We start from the raw sequence: 21,722 nt of genomic DNA on the forward strand, positions 1-21,722 counted from the left end.
TGTATTTTGCTGCCCTCTACTGGGGATCAAAGAGTGATTTTTCAGTTAATCTCAAATGTGTCCAAGGTACAAATAGATTAGGACATAACAATATGCCATGATAAATTACAGAAATATTTCACCTTGAGATACCAATTTTAAAAGTAGGGATACTAAAAGTAATACGGCTTATATTCCACAGGTTTTATTCTCAGAATTCTCCATGCTTTTTCTAGTCCCCCAGGCTTTGCTCATTTTCATTATCTTGACGACTTGGTTATGCTAATGCCTCCTACTCTTTCAAATATGTTTATAATCTTTGCTTTAGATAAGTTTTCCCTATCGTCACATCTGTTCTATAAGCTTGGGCTGCAAATAACAAAATACCACTTTGGCAGTATACACTTATGTGTATACTTACAAAATACACTTATGGCAGTATAAGACTGATGGGCTTAAACAACAGAAATTAGTTTTTGCACAATTCCAGAGGCTAGGCGTTCAAGATCAAGGTAGTCTACCTTCCTGACTTGTTGATAAAGCCCTGTGTGATCACAGGACCTTTCCTCCATGCATGTAGAAAGATTTCTCTCTTCCTTTTCTTTACAAGGTCATCAGTCCTATAGGATTTGTTCCCTATCTTTATGGTCTCATTTAACCTACATTACCACCCATATGCCCTGTCTCAAAATATGGTCACATGGGGGTTAGGGCTTCCACATATGACTTTGGGAGGGACACAATTTAGTCCATAGCATTTTCCCCTTTCTTAGAATGTATTGGAATCACCTGTTTACTTACCTGCACCTCATTACATATACACCTCTATGTTTATTGCAGCATTATTTACAACCATCAAATTATGGAAGTAACTCAAGCATCCACTGATAGATGAATGTATAAACAAGATGTGATGTACATATATACAATGGACTATTACCCAGCCATAAAAAAGAATGAAATCTTGTCATTTGCAACAACAATGGATAGACCTAGAGAATATTATGCTAAGTGAAGTCAGAGAAAGAAAAATACTGTATGATTTCACATATATGTGGAATCTAAAGAAACAAAATGAACAAACAGAAAGCAGAAACATACCCATAGATAGAACAAACAGATAGTTGCCATAGGGGAGATGAATGGTAAGATAGGAAAAATGGGTTAAGGGAAGTAGGAGATACAGGTTTCCAGTTACAGAATGAGTAAATCACAGGGATAAAAGGCACAGCATAAGGAATATAGTCAATGGTATTTTATTTTTAAATATTTTATTATTATTATTATTTATTCATAGAGACAGAGAGAGAGGCAGAGACACAGGCAGAGGGAGAAGCAGACACCATGCAGAGAGCCTGGGACTCGACTCAGGGTCTCCAGGATCATGCCCTAGGCTGCAGGCGGTGCTAAACGGCTGCACCACCGGGGCTACCAGTCAGTGGTATTTTAATAGCATTGTATGTGACAGATAGGAGCTACACTTGTGGTGAGCACAGTATAATATATAGATCTGCTCAAACACTATGCTGTACACCAGAAACTAATATAACACTGTGTGCCAACTACACTTCAATTAAAAAAAGCAAAAACAATAAAAAACAAGCGTTGGGCTGACTCTGCTCTGCTACTGAATGACTTCAGTCCCCTCTAGGGTCCACATCAAAGTTGTAGAATGACATGTCAGTTAAGCTAGAAATTGATCAATAGCCACTCCTGGGCCAGGAAGCAGGTGCTGCACCTATCTATGTGAGTAGCATACTACTGGAATTTCTAAGTTTTTATTTCAGATGGACATGTTTTTAAAGAATAGGGTAAATAATTTAATAAAGTATACCCATTTTATAAATGACCATGTGTTGTGGATATAGTACTCAACAGTTACTATTATGTATAAAAAAGAAACCACTGCAAACAAGCCTGTTGTACAAAACTTTATTGAACTTTGAATAACAAGCATGTAACAAAATTTAGAGCATGATTAGGATGAAATATCTCAAATATGTTCCTTACAAAAGCAGTAAGTACAGTACACAAAGACTGTTCATAATATTTTAAAGTATCTAAAGTGCTAAAAATATCAAGACATACTAGGATCTGTGGAGTTACCTTTCCTTTCAACTAGAGCATTTATTCCCATAAGCTTTGCTACAATAAAAGTTAACATAATAGGAACATACACATATAATAAGTGAAATGGAAAATGAAGGCATACAACAAACATTCCAATTACAAAGCTAATGTGAAGAATGGAGTCTTTTTAGTATTCCTGAACCTGCATTTCCTTTGAACATATTGATGGGGTACAATGAAACTTTCTTCTAACATGTTTTTAATGTTACACAATTATGACCACTCCCAATGTAATCAATACTTTCTTAGCATAATCATTAACCGAATTTGAGAATTTGCTAATGTACTTTAAGAAACACATTCATCTCATTCAGAGGTGATATTCAAAACACTGAACGACCAGCAGTCCACTGTCCCTACCCAATAAGCAGACAATGGAGTAAATGACTGGTATGACAACACTGTCTGTCCCAGCTGAGTATCAACCCTGATGTTATTTCCAACAACACCAGACACATGTTTTGGCTAATGTACAAGCATGTGCTATGAGATATGAAACATGAAATTCACAAAGACATGAAATTGAACTCAAATACTCTGCTGCATGGAGGCTGAATGTGAAATATTTCACAGTGACTGGAATTGACTGGCTAACAGGCAATGGTGGGGTTTTTTTTATATTCAACTTTGATTAAAATAAATGGACTTAGAAGAAACCCTTGAGATTTAGTTAATGCTACTAATCTAAAGGCTCTGAATTACTGCAGAGCCTTTAAAATCAGTATATGTGAACTTTTATATATTTTTCCTTAAGAAAAAAATAATAATAAAAACACCGAGGTACTTTAGTTTCTTTTCAAGGGATTACTGTTGTTATCTTCCTGAGATGCAAAAGACCATAAAAGAAAAGCACCATGCCTAGATTGCTGAATGAGGCATCAGACACTAATAGTTTGGTCCTTTTCTAAATGGATCTCTTCCAACAATTACACTAAAACATAGTGAGGGATCACAGATGCCAGGGGGTCCTGGTTGCCCTTGGATTCCGGGTTTTCCATGATCTCCATCTTTGCCTGGGAGACCTGGATCTCCTGGAGGACCTTCTTTGCTTATTCCAGGAGGGCCCTCTGGACCTAAAATGGGACATGAGCAATATATGAACAGAGGAGTTTGGTTTTTTTTTGATATAGCTGATTCTGTAAGAAACTTAAACTGAAAAAAAATTTTTTTAACATATTTGCACAAATGTGAAAAGAGGAGAGAATCTCTTGCTAATTCTATATACCTTCCACTTGGAAAAAAACTATGCAAAAATAATCCATAATTTTCATAAAGCTGGGCTAAGCTATATCAATACAGCAATCACCATGCTGATGAAGACACTGAGCTAGCATCCTAATATTTTAATTGGTATTGCCTAAATTTCCAGCATATCTTCTGCCAATATTTTTATAAATTAGCAAGTGAATAGATCAGTAAGCTAAAACTCAATTAACATCACTGTTGTGCCATATTTACAGTAAGATGACTATTTTTATTATACACATTTTTAAAGTTTCCACATTTAAATATATAGTCATTACCATGATATAATTGTGATTAATATATACACACAGGTGTTATAGCACTAATTTGTGAACCATTGACTAATTAGTCTAATTAGTTCAATTAGTATGCTCAAAGGAAGGACAGTTAACTTAGGATACTGGTCTTTTAAAGTTGATTAAACAAAATAACAAAATATTCAGGTTTTGAAATGGAGCAGAGCAGTCTGAGGAACTTTCTACTACTAATTATTCCGGTTACTACTACTCAGAAACATTTATTTAACACTTAACTACAACTGTAGATATTGTCTCAAGTATTTTACATAAAAACTGTTGAATTCTTTGATCTACCCAAAAGCTTCATGAGGTAATAACATCTAAAATAATAACAGGGAGTGCCTGAGTGGCTCAGTCAGTTGAGTGTTTCACTTCGGCTCAGGTCATGATCTCAGGGTCCTGGGAGAGAGCCAAAATGGGGCTTCCTGCTTAGTGGGAAGTCTGCTTGTCCCTTTGCCCCCCTCCCCTCATGCTTTCTCTCCCTCTCACATGCTCTTTCTCTCTCTCCCTCAAATAAAATATTTAAAATAAATAAATAATAAATAAAATAATAATAGTACACATTTATTAAAAACATGATTGTTATTTATTCACTGTTCCAAAAGCACTATGTATTAACTCATATCATTTTCTAATAATGTCATGATCCAGGTAATATCTCATCACCATTTCATAACAGAAATGCTGGCATAACCAAGTTAAATAATACAGCTAGCAGGGGGTGACTTAAGAGTCTACCATTACAGTTATTCTGCTTCCTTGAGAATCATAAGACTGAACAGTGATACACGCTAGATAAGCATGGGTCACTAAAACCATTCAATAACTAGTCTACAGAGTAGTCTTCTAAAGCATCTAAATGATAAACAAGAGAAAATCTTGAGTGATTCATGAATATGATAGAGGAAGAAAATTCTAGGAGTTAGAGCTTAATGTGTTGAATGCAACTCATTCAAAAAAGTAAACAAATGTCTTGATTTCAAATTTCTTGACATAGATTTGTGATGATTTTCTTAAAGCCAAATGTGCAGCAACATTTACAAGCATATAGCAAGTCTTACCTGGGGGACCAGGGGGACCCTGTTCTCCGGGGTACCCAAACCCTTGGCTTCCCTTTGCCCCATTTCTTCCTGGTAGGCCTACAGAGTGTCAAAGATGAGAGTAAGCTTACTTTTCCTATAAAATCACTTCCTCCTAGATTGTTTCTTTCAAAGCTGTTAATACACACATTGAAAGAAAAAATAAATCTTTTAAAAATAGCTTGCCATTTATTATTATAATTTTTGAAGCAAAGATTACCAAAATTATCAGTGATCTGGAAATATGTAACAAGATCTAATATTAAAAAGGAAAATGGTTTGGGATTATTAGCCCTTTCTGTTTATTACTTTGAACATCTAAACTGCTCACATAATAGTAAATAAAAAGGAAAGAATTATCAACTGACATTTCACATAAACATTCTAAGAGAAGTAAGTTGTGGGCTATTAGGAAGTTTGGTTGCAAAACATGATTTTTCCTGTAAGAGAAAAAATCTTTCCGATAACACAACACAAGTTACTAAAGTCAAAATAAAGGAAATAGTGTTTGGACTTTCTATTTAAAGACCTTCTTATTAAAGACTCAGGCAAAATCTCCAAGTGCATAGTCAAAATTTCTAACTTATAATTTCACAAGCTTCAAACTTTAACCTTTCTCTACTTTAGAATATTGCTTTAAGAAAATAAAACAATTGCTTTTTAACTAGTTGACAAAGTTTAAAGACTTTGGAAGACAAAAGCTTTTTTTGTCATCATAAAAACAAAGATGAGCTCTTGCCTAATTAAATCAGTTTAGAGTGTAGGTACAAAAAAACTACCCTTTCTTGTTCATTTGCTTATGTATATGAAGTTAAGTACCTTTTAATCCTCTGGCACCTGGACGTCCAGGAGCACCAACTAATCCAGGAACACCATCTCTTCCTGGTAAACCAGGAAATCCTCTAGGACCTTCTGGGCCTATGGGACCAGGTGGCCCAGGTATACCAGGGGAACCATGTTGGGACTGGCAATGATCACAACTTTGAATTCTTCCACTCTGAAGTAAGACTGGTAGCTGAGCTTAAAAACAAATAAGTCCCACCCCTTACGTTTAAATGGTGAATGGGCATTACTAACATTTCTAATCATTTTTCACAATTTACAGAGGCTTATCTGTTGACCAATAATTTCACTTCTAGGAATTTAACTCTGGAAATACTCATTGTTCTGTGTAATCATTTTATTGTAGCAATTGCTTAAAATGGGAGGGAGAGTGAAAGCACCCCCCAAAAAGAAATTGGCAAATTATAGACATCCATATTTATGAATTTAATGACCAGAATTATGTCAGAGAAGAAAATTTAATTCCATGGTGAAATAACGATAAATTGTTTTATTGAAAAGATTATAAAAGAGACATATCATTTCCATCTTCATAAACTACCCATCTAGAGAAAAAACAGATTATAAATGTCCTTTATGTTCTTATCTTAATTATATCTTTTATTATTTCTACCAAGAATCTGTATGATTTTAGTAATTTTAAAAAGTTATAAAATCTGTTTGAGACTTACCTCTTAATACATCGGTGCAAACTTGTCGAATAAACTGTTCCGAAAATTCTCTCCCCTGCATCAAATTATTAGGGGTTATAACATGTACATACTAAGTAAAAAGCAATGAAAACATAAGAACTGAGAAAGAAGCAGAATACGTACGGGCTTCCCATCTAGTCCTGGAGGTCCCTGTGGACCTGCTTCCCCAGGCTGCCCCTGGGGGCCCACAGGCCCCATTAGGCCGTCCACCCCAGACTCTCCTTTTGGTCCAGTGGCACCTCTGACACCAGGCTCCCCCTTCTCACCTCTCTAAAATCAGAATAAATCTTTAAAAGTTCTATTTAAATATTTCAGAAGGTATAATTGCATTGCAAAATTCCTTAAGGATATGAGCATATGAATATATACATGTATATATATAATGTACATTATCCAGGGAACAGCTGCGAAATGCTACTATTGATCAGAAGGGAAATTTCACATCATATTAAACTGTCATTTATTCACCCATCCACCCAACTCCACAAATATCCTCTATTTATTGAGTGTATTGTGTAGGCAATACATTTAATGTGACACAAGCCTGTTCCCAAAGAGCTTAAATTCTAGAGAGACAAATACAGAAACACGATATTCTCTGATGAAATATATGCAGGACAAAGAGGAAAAAACTTAGCTCCTAATCTAGAAGAAGAACCATTAATATTCACAGATATGTAACATTTCATAACTAATTGAATGAATCTACATATTAAGAAAATCACTAAGAAATGAACTTGAAAGGCATTTTCTGTTTGTGATGTCAATAGCTAGATTTATACAGTACTGAAAATGCAAGCAATAAGGACTGAAATAGAGCATAAGACACAAAGAAACATACCTCTCCTTTCATACCATGATGGCCTTGAATTCCCTTAGAAAATTAATAGAAAAAAAAACTACAATCAATGTGCGAGGTACAGTACTAGAAACATGGCATGCACCTTTTACCTGACATTTTATCAAACTTTAGTTTTCAATTTGAAAAGTACTGATAGAATTTTTTTTTAAGATTTTATTTATTTAAAAAAAAAAGATTTTATTTATTTATTCATGATAGTCACAGAGAGAGAGAGAGGCAGAGACATAGGCAGAGGGAGAAGCTGGCCTCCATGCACTGGGAGCCCGACGTGGGATTCGATCCCAGGTCTCCAGGATCGTGCCCTGGGCCAAAGGCAGGCGCCAAACCGCTGCGCCACCCAGGGATCCCTGAAAAGTACTGACAGAATTAGTGAGAGAATTACATGTGATACTGTTTTTGCCTTTTTAAAGGAAACTAATGACAAAGCAATATGCTAACTGGATAATATAAAAATGTTCATTTACATAACTGTTTCATTCCTGAGTACTACTTATAAAAGATGAGTTAAAGCAAAAGATGCCATCAAAAGTGATTAATAGGGAAGAAAATACCTATGTGTCCTATGCCTAAACCACTCATTGCTGATAATTCAGAGGTTAGAAAAGCAGTGTGAGATATGCTCTGGAATTCTTCCCAAGTAATATAGACACTGATGAGCCCACACAGGAAACTCGCTCACTGTTACAAGCACTGAATGCATCTGGATGGCTCTATTAAATTATTTCCTACTCATCTCTCACATATTCATTCATTCATATTCAATGACAAATTACAGAGATAAGGAAGAAATTAAAATTTCAGGAAAGGCATTAAAATTCCCATTTTTGAAATTCATTCACTCAGGCTATAAAGTTACCCAATATCAGTTGAGGGACAAGGGTAGAGCTTGCACATTCACAGATAGGATTTCATTATTCAACTTTATAATTAAAAATTGGTGTTCCTACAATTCAATATAAAATTTAGTGTATAACATTTCACACAATGAATTTTGAGTTTGAATATTTAATTTGCTGCATCTCTAGGTTCCTTGAACATGTTTACCCTGATGAGACCAAAGAGAAGACAAATTAGGTCTGGCAACAGACAGAGGCAGATTCTCAAATTAAAATGAGAGCAAGGGCAGCCCAGGTGGCTCAGCGGTTTAGCACCACCTTCAGCCCAGGGAGTGATCCTGGAGACCTGGGGTCGAGTCCCACGTGGGGTTCCCAGCATGGAGCCTTGCTTCTCCCTCTGCCTGTGTCTCTGCCTCTCTCTCTCTGTCTCTCATGAGTAAATAAATAAAATCTTTAAAAAGTAAAAATATAATAAAATGAAAGCAAAAAAACCCCACTAAGTTTTCATATAAAAATAGTGAGTAAAACCCTGCAAGACTATTCTTTAAATATCGAGGTTTCTGAAAAAAAAAACACAGGGGTTTTCCCTACCAGATGTAACCTTAGAACTGGAGCTCATGTAAGAGAAAAGACAGAAGAGATGAGTTCTCAGGACTAGAAATGAATTAGAGTCATCTGAGAATTCACTAGGATGATTTCATGAGCGAAAAACAAAACAGAGGCCAAGAAAGCACACACTGGCAGCACTTGGTAGGAGGACAGGTAACTAGTACTGATTATTTAAAGAGCCTGGGCCAACTATTCACTTGCTGAAAAGCAATAGTTGCTCTGACTCCCAGGTACTCCAGCAGGGCTCAGAGTTCCTGGTGGTGAGAAATGCACCATCCAACAAATTTAGGGCAGAAGCTTTCAGGGGAACTTGATTCCTGCCGAGGGATCAGACCGCTATTTTTCTTGAAAAGTGAGAGAAAAAAAAAAAAAACATGTTAAGGAAAATGTGGAGAGAGTGTCTTCTGAAAGCCAGGGACCTAGCTAAGTTGTGAGCTCAGACTCCACAGGAAATAGCCTTCTTTTCAGACAGTTATTTTAAGAATTTTTGGTGAAAGGCCTAGATTACAGAGGTTGAATGGAAGAAGAGGTGAAGATTCTCTTTTGAGAACAGCTGTTTATACATATTGTGTGATTAATTTAGGGCAACCAAGGGGATCAGCCTGCATTGCCAATGAGGGGAATGGGGACGTAGATGGTTGTGTCATCAAGAGGATCTGAGTCAAGTGGAGGAGCACTAAAATTAAAAGACACATTTTATTGAACATAGTTGCATGCAGGCAAACTTAGTCCATTCTCCATTTCTCCTCTTAGTTATTTTTGCTCTTGTTAGTTTCTCAATTCTCAACTCTTCTGATTATTAGCACTCACCTTCCATCCTATATTGCAGACAACCTTGTGACCATATGCTTTCAGACCTCTCCCCCATGGTTTCTCAAATTTCTCCAGGTGAGGGACACAGAGACCCCTGTCTTTGAAGACATTACTCAGTTTTATCCTCCTATCTCCAGAACCAGATTAATTAGTGAATCTTTCTGTAATGTCACATTTGAAAGAGGTCTATCCCATGAGGGGACTCATATGTGCAGTTTTCCCTTCCAAGTGTGGCCCAAGTTGGATCTGAACTAAACTACTGGCAGTTCGGCAGCACACAAGCAACATGAAGTACAAATCACTTTTATGTGTCTTTTGGTGCAATTTAAATTGCACTGACTGAACTTGCAGGCCATATGGCAATCTCCCTGAAGCTCTACTTAATGAGGAGAGTTTAGTCAGGGAAGAAGCAAGACAATCTTACTATGTATCTATTCTATAACACAGTCCCTCAAGATAGCATTTTAATACATCTCTAGTGTAGTAAATTATCTCTCTGAGCACACAAGCAGGAAACAAGTACATTTCTCCACTACTTATAGGCTTCAACTACTCACATTGCAAGAAAGAAAATCAAGACTGAACAGTAGCTATATGGAGATACTACCACTGTATGGCAGTATCCATTGTTTCCATTTGCAAGTAACCCTCTCCCAACACCATCCAGTTATGTGATGTCATTTCATTGTCTATCAGAGAAAACAAAAATACCTGTTGCCCTGGAATTCCCTGTCTTCCATTTTCTCCCTTTTGGCCCTTTAAAATGTAATAAAAATTATTTATTAGCTTGCACACATACAATGCAATAACATATAAGACACAACTATGTATTAAACTGTAGTCAAGAAGAAAGGTCACAAAAGCAGTGATGCAAATATGTAAGATGATGTAAGAGACAGAGGTTAGTCTCTCAGAGGAAGGAAAAAGAGTCAAACCTAACATTAACAACATGAAAATAATTTAAAAATCCAATGGCTGTGGACATTTGATTAATTTCTATGACATAATTATATTCAGTGTTGACTATACACATGCAAAGACAAGAAGACATCTTTAAAATAATTTTTAAAAATTAAAAATACACTACAAGAGTGGACTACTACTCATACATTTTAAAAAATGGAATCTTGCCATTTGTGACAACATGGATGAAACTTGAGGGCATAATGCTAAGTGAAATAAGTCAGACAGAGAAAGACAAATATAGTATGATTTCACTTATATGTCAAATCTAACAAAATAAAACCACCAAACCAAACCAAATCACCCAACCTCATAGATACAGAGAACAGAATAATGATTGCCAGAAGGAAGGGGGGAGGTGAAATAGGTGAAGAGGGTGAAAAGATACAAACTTCCTGTTATAAAACAAAGCTGTCCCGGGGATGGGTGTACAGCATGGTTACTACAGTTAATACCACCAAATTGTATATTTGAAAGTTGCTAAAAGAGTAATTCTTAAGAATTCTCATCAAAAGAAAAAAAATTTCTAATTCTGTATGCCAATAGATGGTAACTCGACTACTGTGATGATGTTTCACAGTGTATCCACATTTTGAATCATTATGTTGTACATCTGCAATATAACTGACCCTTGAACAATGCAGAGGTTGAGGACACCAACCTCCCTCAAAGTTAAAAATTTGTGTATAACTTTTGACTCTCCCTAGATTTAACTACTAATAGTCCACAATTGATGAGAACCCTAACAATAGAATCCAATTAACACATATTTTGTATATGTATTATATTCTATATTCTTATAATTAAGTTAGAGAAAAGCAAATGTTAAGAAAAATCATAAAAGAAATACATTTACGATACTGTACTGTATTTATTGAAAAAAACCTGCATATAAGTGGAAATGGGGATTCAAACCCACATTGTTCAAGGGTCAACTATATACTGTTAAATGTCAGTCATACTTCAACAGAAAAAGTATGTAAAAAACATTTTAAATAAAGGTCTTTAAATCAGGACAAATAAGAAAAGAGGAAAATTAATAGAAACATAAACACATTTGTGCATGTAATAAATACATGGATATCCATTATATACAATGCAGGGTCCTAGCCCAGAAAGTACTACATCATCCTTATGTTAGACAAGATAATCAGCAATTTCTAGGAAAACAAGTACCAAGATAATATCCATCAATGATCTAGTGATTTCAATTTAAAACACTCTTGAATCATGATTTATTCATTTATTTACTTAAGTGAATTCCCAATATTTATCGAATGACACCAATTTGCTGGCCCACAGGGACACCAAAACAAAGATACTATTACCTTCAAGATGCTTACTGTGATGGGAAAGATAAGCCAATATTTCAAGAATGATAAAAAGGCATACTTAAACACGTGGGTTGGATACTCCTGGAACACAGAAGGGCCATCTGACAGAAGGGGCTTTCTACAGGGTAGGGGAAACAACTCAACCCTAAGAGGCCAAAAAGAGTTATTAGTCAAGGAGGTAGCACCCTATGGGACAGACTTTATCCTGAAATGTGTGAGGCACCACAGAAGGATTCTTGAGCAGTGGATGTGTAGCTTAGTTACACATGCTGGTCGGAGCACGGGAGGAAGGAAGGCAACTGCACTCCAGGGGTCCAGTGAGGAGGACATCTTACTTAGATGACAGCAGTCATCTAAGACCCATGACAAGAAAGGATTAGGACAGTGTGGATGGGGAGAAGGGGCTGAGTTCCAAGTAGATTTAGATGTGAAACTGCAGGTGAAGAGAGAGGAGTCTGAGTTTTAAGATAACTTTCAAGATTTCTTCCTTCAGACCATTACCTAGTGCTTCCAATTACCAAGACAAAATACAGAGTAAGAGATGTTTTATGGGGAAAGGTGACAGGTTCTGTTTTGGACATAGTCATGTGCTTGTGAGACATCCAAACTCAGTACCAACAGGGAAAATTGGAATGTGTGTCTAGAGCTCACAGACACTTCCTTAAAATTCACCTAACTCCTAATTTCAAAAGTAACTTAAAGAAATCATAGTACTTGAATATCTCCAGTTAAAGATACTGAATCAACAGTTGAATAACAATTGTTGAGAATGTGACCTTAGTAGATTCTAACTCTACTATTACTTTAATTTGTAATTTCCCTTTATGCCTCCAGAAATTCTAGAGACACCCAAATGAAACATCCTTCTAAATCACTAGATCTCCCCAGCCTGATTTAATTTTTTCATATGATTCTCCTTCCATCTGTTAGTTTGAACTAATGTATTTGTGCCATAAGCCATTTCAAATCATTTCTGGAAACATACATACTTTCTGTAAATAAAGATATTAGAAATATGGAATAAAATCTGTATCTGTTCCGTTGAATCATTTGGCTCCCAAGTTTTCTTCAACAGTGAAGTGGAGATGAATCGTAAAATGAAATCTGATGTTGACAAGTTTAGAATACAAGCAGAAAGCTGGGACTGAATGCTTAGATGCTGATGGTGAAACAGGAAGGAGCTGGAAAAGCTACATAAGAACTAAAAAAACAAAGTCCTGCTTTTATTGCCAAGCAAAAATAAAGTCAGCAACATACCTGAATGCCTTTTTCACCTTGACTTCCTTTGTCCCCCTGAAAAAAGGCAGTTTAATGTCTATCATAATCTAGGATTTTCAGCATCCTTTCAAGTAAACATATTTTTTCCACAGGAAAGAAAAATATATGGCTTCACACAAATTCTGAAAGTGCCTTACATGCAGAAGCTGATTCCAAAACAATATTTGGGAAGAGAGTAAAACCCCATTATGTCAAAATGATGCTCTAAATAAACACTGGCTTGTGCTCTTACATTTGGAAGGAAAATTTACTACAATTTCTATTTTACCAGGTATAAGACAACTTTTCTATGTTGATCACCATCTGAGGTTAAACAAACATAAGACAATTCATTTTGACAATTGTTGTTTTATGAAATCAAATGAAAATCTTCATTAGGCCAGTCATAGCCACACATTATAGGACACAATGAAGTAACACATAATGCTGAAATGGTATTTTAGAAAACATAGGCTTCAAAAATGAATTTTGGGGGGAAAATCCATATTCCAGAATAGAAACACTCCTAGGATTTTTCAGCTAGAGGAGGCATTTGAGACCAGTTAGTTCATTGTCCATGTTCTTACAAGGACATGAATAGGAATGTAATGAATCCACATATCAAGAAAGATAAACACTTGCCCTAAGATGTACTTGGGCACTGTTTCCAAATTTCTCTTCTACCTTACCATGCTTTCTAGAGAGTTTTGTGTTTATAGCAAACAAAATATAGGCAATCTTTTAAAACATAAGTTTTGAACAAGAAATTTCTCTAAACATATATTCATAGTAGGTTTACTTAATATTCACTAAGTTTCTAACATTTAATCACTGTCAGGAGGGTCATCCCTGTCTCCGCAAGTATTGCCAGCTGCTCAGTGGAACAAAAAAGTCAAGGATCATACTGGTTCTAATAACCTAGGGGCCAAGTATATAATACATGAAAAACAGAAAAAATGAAATGGAGAAAAACTAAAACAGGAAGGGATATAAAGATGAAGACATAAGTTTGTATCCTTTCCAAAATAAAAGCCAATATATTTACTTTAAGCCTGAAACATCTACATTCGCAGTGGCATTGACTTTTTGACAAATGGGCAGTCAGTGGTGACTTAAAACTCCCAAATATTATGTATACAGATATAGCTTCAGGGTTCCTTTACTTGAGGAGAAAGAGAGAGAGAGACTATGAATCTAAAGTGTTGCTCTCTTATCTCACCAAAACATTTTCTATCAGCATACATGATTTGTAGTTTAAACTCCTTGAATTAATTTTAAGTGAAATTCTATGTAGTGTAATCATTCATAAATAGGAACTTCATGGTCAAACATTAGGGCTGTAATTTTTTTTTAACATTTTTATTTATTTATGATAGTCACAGAGAGAGAGAGAGAGAGAGAGAGGCAGAGACACAGGCAGAGGGAGAAGCAGGCTCCATGCACCGGGAGCCCGACGTGGGATTCGATCCCGGGTCTCCAGGATCGCGCCCTGGGCCAAAGGCAGGCGCTAAACCGCTGCGCCACCCAGGGATCCCTAGGGCTGTGATTTTTATCTTTGTAGACTTTGCCCCAGTTTTGGTAAGAGTAATATTCACATTTTGGTAAGAGCCCCTGACATGGAATACTTGTCCTATAAAATTCTTGACTCACCCGGACAGACTGCAAAACCACCTAAATTTATAGGATATTACTTACGGATATGTTTACATTTTCTGACCTATGCGCTGCATCCAAAGCCTTCATCTAAGAGACAACACCTTTGTAGAGACATGAAAGATGCCCCAGCTATGGTCATAGGGTGGATTATATCATACGTATACCAAATATAAAGGTCAGCTTATCATTAAAAGTATGATCACAAAAGGAAGACTTCTATGTTAAAAGGTGATTAAAGTTAATTATATCTCCTAAATAACACATACCTTTTTTCCTTGAATTCCAGGTAAACCCAGGTATCCTGGTTCTCCTGGGGGACCTACTGCTCCTTGTTCTCCCTAGGTAACAGAAATTACATAAAGATTGCAGACCTACTGCTTATGAAAAACCCTATTGTTTTTATCTCTACATATATCTCAAATGTATAATTGATGGTTACAATTTAGATTTATTTACTACATTTAGAGTTATTACTACAGACATAGTAAAGAATGAAAAGTTGTTTTTTTTTAATTATTTTTTTTTAAAGATTTTATTTATTTATTCATGATAGTTACACAGAGAGAGACAGAGAGGCAGATACACAGGCAGAGGGAGAAGCAGGCTCCATGCAGGGAGCCCGACGTGGGATTCGATCCCAGGCCTCCAGGATCGTGCCCCGAGCCAAAGGCAGGCGCCAAACCGCTGCGCCACCCAGGGATCCCAAGTTGTTTTTTTTTTTAAAGACTTATTTATTCATAAGAGACACAGGGAGAGACAGAAACACAGGGAGAGGGAGAAGCAGGCTTCCTGCAGGGAGCCCAATGTGGGACTTGATCCCAGGATCACGCTGTGAACCAAAGGCAGATGCTCAACCACTGAGCCACCCAGGCGTCCCTGCCACTGTTTTTAAAACGTAATTTTATTTATTTTTATTATTTTTTTTTTTGGAGAGAAATGGGTAGGAAATATCAGAAAGGGAGACGAACATAAGGACTCCTAACTCTGGGAAACGAACTAGGGGTGGTGGAAGGGAGGAGGGGTGGGGGGTGGGGGTGAATGGGTGACGGGCACTGAGGGGAGCACTTGACGGGATGAGCACTGGGTGTTATTCTGTATGTTGGCAAATTGAATACCAATAAAAAATAAATTTATTATTAAAAAAATAAAATAAAATAAAATAAAACGTAATTTTAATTCTTATTTTTTTTTTTTTATGATAGTCTCACAGAGAGAAAGAGAGAGGCAGAGACACAGGCAGAGGGAGAAGCAGGCTCCATGCACCGGGAGCCCGACGTGGGACTCGATTCCGGGTCTCCAGGACCGTGCCCTGGGCCCAAAGGCAGGCGCTAAACCACCACGCCACCCAGGGATCCCTAAAACGTAATTTTAAATTATAAAATAGTACTTACTGTATTGATTTACCATATTTGTTTAATAAAATGCTAATCATTAAACATTAGTTTTCACAATTTTTATTTTCATAAATATTGATGTGAACATCTTTGTAGCTAAATTGTATATATACTTCTTTTTTTAATTCATACATGTGTAATATTATTTTCTTAGAAGTAAATTCTTGAGCTGTTTCTAGTGTAGATAATGTTCCACAACTTAATTCCTCCATTCTTCATCATCTCATAGGGATTATTTCCTTTATGAAATAAAGATTTCTTAAAAGTCTTACATAAGGAAATTTTCTGAAAGTTAGAATGATGATGCATCAGTGACATTTAGGTAATATCTGTAAGATATGGGATGGATCCTGTACTGGCTTCATGGTTTTTTGGTTTGAGTTTTACCAATAGATTTACCAATAATTCTATCACATTGACAAAGCCTACTCTCTCTTTTGTAGAAACAGTTTTGCCGTCTTTACTTACTATGCCCATTCCTGAGCTGCTGAATATTACTGTAGATTGTTTAAGGCTTGAAGAGAATTGAAAATCCTATTGAAATAAACATTAACCCTTTGGTTTGGAGGAAACTGGTATAAAGCGAGGTGAGTCCCCACTCTAAAGTCCCATCAATCAGCAAACAAAGGAATAGCACCACTTGTGGGAGCCAGACACACTTTCTTTCAGTTGTAGATGAAAGTAATATTCTCTGGACCAAAGAGGAAGTTCACATTAGTATATGGCCTTTACCGTTTCTAGAAAAATGAAGCCAAAGGGTATTTTATGTCTTTATTACCCAAACCATGACAAAGTATCCAAAAGACAAATGAAACTTCACATTGGCCATTTTCTTTCACATTTGTTAATTCTGTAATAAAGATAATCCTTCATATAGTGTAACTTTTCTTAAGGGATACAAAATGGTAATCTCATCAAATAATGAAGGGGATTTATAATTCTTTGAATATATTTCCAAAAGCATCAAATGATAATTACCTTTAGTCCAGAAGCCCCAGGCATCCCTTGAAGTCCAGGTTCACCTTTATTTCCCTGTCAATGCATCAAACCATTTGAATTTTTTTAAAATGTAGTCACAATATACCTGATATAGACACTTAAGGGAATATACTTAAAATAATTTTTACATTTTCAATTCTCTAACTGTTTGAAACATAGACTATGTTAAGCCTACTTATTTTTTTTAAGCCTACTTATTAAGAAAATTTCTTTTAGGCAAGGAATGAGTCCCCATATTTATAAAGCTTCTAAAAGCATGTTTTAAAGCTAGCAGCTCCAAGTAGTGGACAAGAGTCAAATCCTTAGTGACCAGTGCTAATTAGCTGGATCTCCATACTCCAGAAGCCAGAGCCATGTATTTTAATAACATCCTATACATTGAGAATCTTCATCTTTTCCCTGTTTCAATTTCTCAGGATGACTCACCTTTCAGTATGCAACTGACAGAATATTAGCTTCAACTGTACAGTGGCTTTTTTGAAAAAATATGAACCAGAAAACATTTGCTTTGTGCTCTTTTTCAGGATTTGAGTGTAGTCCTTTCTAACAGAAGCTCAGAAGGCAAGACCAACTTGACAAGGCAGTGAATATAAAAGTATTAAAAAAGAGGCTGGATATATATATATATAGAGAGAACATGTCTGCTGGTTAAGAAGGAGAGACTGTCAAAGATAGTGCTGGTTTTCAAAAATACTTTGAAAGCTAAAATCTCTACCTTGTCAATGTCTGGCAAAAGCAAAAGCCAAACAGTATACTAATAAGTAAAGGTAACCAACTTCATTTTCAGCTTTTGAAAATTTTCCCAGGTTCCTCAGGTTGAGAAACATATAAACACAATATTTGACTTAATTAAATACATTAATTAAGCCATAGAACATTTCTACCTAAACAACACACAACAGCATTAATTTAGCCATAGAACATTTCTACCTAAACAAGTGATTATGTGGAAATTCACAGAGGTGACAAGACTTGCTGCAAGTTACAGGGTTTGATTGTTAGCATATCCTAATGTCATTTAGATAATAATATTCAAAACTAGAATATAGTATGGTTTAATGGCTTTTAAAAAATAAGATATTATAAACCAAATGAGTTTTCTAAATTTCTACCACAGAGTTTCAGCCTCATCCTTGCCCCATTTAATACAGCTTTTTTTGTGCCACTCTAAAATTCATACTAATTGACACTGAAGGCATAGTCTACAAACATGTTAGTTGACAAAACAAACAGAAATAAACTAACACAGAGGTAAGTCAACTATGGTCCATACGCTAAATCCAGCCCAGTGCATGGTTTTGTAAATCAAGGTTTGCCAGAACACATAGTAAGCCATGGCTGCTTTTGCAGTACAATAGCAGAGCTGAGTAGCTGTAACAGAAGCTATAAGGCCCTGAAAGACTAAAATATTTACCATCTTGCTATTTGCGGAACACCTGAGCTAACATACTACACGAAAAATAGCTGAAGTATCTCACTGAAAAGATTACATTTAAGAGGTATAATTTTAAGACTCTGAATCTCTTTTTAACAAAATAATTGCATAAGTACAAGATGAGAGAGAAAAGACTTTATAGTAATTCATATAAAAATAAACAAACTGATCCTGGAAAGAGCCACCTGCTTTCCCAGCCTTATCAGCAGAATCTACTCAAGTGGTGGATGCCATAGAGTATTGTTCTAAAATCTTTTATTGAAATTCCAGCAGATTTAATTGTTATCCAGCTCAGTGTGTGTTAACAATGTGAAGTGGCTGATAAAAATAAGCTGATGAAATCCTAGGCTGAATTCTTAAGAATTAGAGCATCCAGAACACCCTGGGGAGTCCACTGTACCCCAGTTACTGAAGAGTATATAACTACTCTGTATCTTCTTAGAAAATGACTTTGAGAAATTATGGATAATCTTCACTTGGCAAGGTTTTTATACCAATTCTGTGCACACTACTGCTAGGACACACAATACTCCAAGGATTCATGAGGGTCCACCACTGGTGAAAGGGCAGCTACTTTCCCCTGATCATTGGGGTCCTATGATATTTTATCCTATTGTATTCTCTAAATAGTTTTAAAATTAAAAGTAGACTAGATTAGCTCATCTACTCATCTTGTTTTATATGCCAGGGTCTATTCCCCGGGACAATGTCTAGTTAAAGGTTTAATTCTTCCAAAAAGCAATTCCATCATTTCCTTTTGGAAGGCTGTCCTACGTTCTACTCACTGAATAGTTGAGAATAGTCTGAGTCTAGCCAAATGTACTTGACTTGACCCTTTAATAAACCAAGGGGAAAAAAAAGCTCTCTTAGCACAGGATTCCATATACCTAGAAAATGGTCAAACCATGGTATTCAATTTCAGTTCTATTTTGAGAATAAACCTGACATCCTAAACATATTTGTCAGGTGTGCCTGACATTTTTTATAAAGATGAAAAGTAAAGATAATATACTACCCTACACACGGTCCTGAAGGAGAGAATGCCTAATAAAATGCACAAATCATTTTACAATAAAAATTCCATAAACATTCTACTAAATATAAATATCAAGAAGACAACCTAGAAACTGGTAAAAGGCTATGCTCAATCATAATTTCTAATTGTCTACATTGGTAGGGTTTGGCACCGAATTCCCTGGAACTCCATCTACATAATCCTCACCACCCTTGGGATGACAATAAGAAGAGGAGGAGGTCAAGTGGTGAGAGATTCTGGGCTCTTTCCAGCTTAAACCAGACCTGTTTTACATTAACCTGTTTTAATATGCTTAGTTTTTGTCTAAGATTTCATTTTTACAAATGACTGTTCTAGAATTAAAACCACATTTAAAATAAAATCAGTAAAATTACAAGTTTTAGTGAGTACATAAATGGTCATTTTCCACTAAGTTTTCTGTCTTATTTAGTTTTATTTTATTTACCTTAGATCCTGGTGTTCCAGGCTGACCTGGTGAGCCATCACGTCCCATTAAACCCTATATTTTTAAGTGGAAGATTTGAGAGTAATTTAGGAAACAATATTAAAAAATATTAAATCCATTTCCAAGGTGCACATTCTCATCATATTTAATCTGTTACAATATAATACAATATGGGGAAAATTTCCCCACATATATCCAAATGAAGGATAATAAAAAATCTATACAAGCTAGCATGGAGACCAGCAAAGCCCTCCTACAGCGGTTGCTCAAATAACCTATAAATAGCAAAAATTCCTGGAAAGCTAGTAAAAAAACAAATGTTTATTTTTTTTCCCTACATTCTCACTTTCTTCCTTTTGTCAAGATAGCTAATAATTAGGTTTCTTCATAGATTCATCCTGGTCAATTTTACATTCAATTTCTATTTTCATAAATAATATTTTGAGTTACCATCCAATAAATTCTCTGAATATAACAATCTCTCTTCAAGTTACAAAATGGTCATATTTTAACTAACTATATGATTCAAAATATGACAACAATGATCACTCTAGCAACAAGGAACTAATTTAATTTAGATTCTACTCAAATACCACTACATACATTAAAAATATTTGCTTTCTCTTAAACATAGCCAAGGAAATGTGATGAGCAAAAAACATGCAATTAGTATCATCAGAAAACATAATCTCAATATGATCAAATTGAAAATACCATGTCATCACTACTATGCTTTGCCATCAATTTAGGATATTACTACAACTATAAAATGTAAAATATACTGGTTCATAGCATCGTGTATAAAACATTAGATATGTTATATATACATATTCTCAAAGTTCAGTGAAGTTCTAGCCAATACCTTCACTTTCTGGAAGCTAACTTAGAGACTGGTAAATAACCAAGTTTATTATTTCGATGAACAAATGACTAGGTAGTGATGTTGAAGATAGAGAATTACATTCTAAAGGGAAGAATCTTCTTTTAAACCTCCTAAAAGTTGAATTCACATCTAACACACAGTATTTTTATTTACTCTTATATGCAAAATTCACCAAAGCAATGGACAAAATATCTGTGTTTTTAACTTACATAAAGTCATAAACTGTTAAACACAGAAGAGATCTGTTTTACTTAAACAAAAAGCTATTATAGGCAATTTAATTCATAGGTTAAAATCAACATCGCTTCTTGTAATTTTTATGCAATCCTGCACACGAACAATAGGATTTTCATAATTTCTAATATCAAATGCATATTGCCCTTTCCACTCTCAAAACTGCCAAAATTATTTATTTACTAACTTAGGATATTCCTGTTACCTCTTCTGAACATATTCTCCCTCATTAGTTTAATAAATGTGTAATTTAAAAAAAAATGAAAAGAGAACATTTATTAAGTTTTAGAATTTTCATGGTACTTAGTCTTTTAATGAATAGATAGAATATTTGTTTTCTGGCTTATCTATATTAAGAGTTCTTGATCTTTATTTGGGGGACCAAATTTGAGAATCTGAGAATTTCTAGAAAAATGGACATAATCATTTTCATACAAAGGGATTTGTGGACTCCTAAAATGTCATTGTTACCCCCCACCCAGCCCCCAGTTTTACAAACTCCAAAAAAATAACTCCTGATACATAGTAACTGTATTTCAAACACCCTGATCACAATGACATTAACATACAGGAATCCCCGGAGCTCCTTTTTTTCCTAGTGGTCCTGGAGGCCCAATTTCTCCCTAAAATCAAATACAGATCAAATTTAAAATTGTAAATTATCAAATCATTTCTAGGAATTTCCTACCAAATCATTAT

The 21,722-nt window shown here is 35.4% G+C and overlaps 1 protein-coding gene across 13 annotated transcripts in view; it reads right to left on the bottom strand.

Annotated features, from left to right (window-relative positions):
- Positions 1-1,897: 1,897 nt before the first annotated feature.
- COL21A1 (collagen type XXI alpha 1 chain) overlaps positions 1,898-21,722 on the bottom strand; it is a 240,963-nt gene continuing 221,138 nt past the window's right edge. For 12 of the 13 annotated variants that reach the window (XM_038554370.1, XM_038554369.1, XM_038554363.1 and 9 more), the window contains 12 exons: positions 21,593-21,646; positions 19,907-19,960; positions 16,970-17,023; positions 14,864-14,935; positions 12,942-12,977; positions 10,099-10,143; positions 7,109-7,141; positions 6,391-6,537; positions 6,247-6,301; positions 5,552-5,752; positions 4,715-4,792; positions 1,898-3,182 (listed from right to left, as the gene is read on the bottom strand). In XM_038554370.1, the coding sequence (XP_038410298.1) occupies positions 2,995-3,182; positions 4,715-4,792; positions 5,552-5,752; positions 6,247-6,301; positions 6,391-6,537; positions 7,109-7,141; positions 10,099-10,143; positions 12,942-12,977; positions 14,864-14,935; positions 16,970-17,023; positions 19,907-19,960; positions 21,593-21,646 (1,017 nt within the window). In that variant the 3' untranslated portion in view covers positions 1,898-2,994. The remainder of the gene's footprint in view (positions 3,183-4,714; positions 4,793-5,551; positions 5,753-6,246; positions 6,302-6,390; positions 6,538-7,108; positions 7,142-10,098; positions 10,144-12,941; positions 12,978-14,863; positions 14,936-16,969; positions 17,024-19,906; positions 19,961-21,592; positions 21,647-21,722) is intronic. The other variant, XM_038554373.1, reaches the window with a different exon arrangement.

This window comes from Canis lupus, chromosome 12, assembly GCF_011100685.1.
Source record: "Canis lupus familiaris isolate Mischka breed German Shepherd chromosome 12, alternate assembly UU_Cfam_GSD_1.0, whole genome shotgun sequence".
Taxonomy (NCBI): domain Eukaryota; kingdom Metazoa; phylum Chordata; class Mammalia; order Carnivora; family Canidae; genus Canis; species Canis lupus.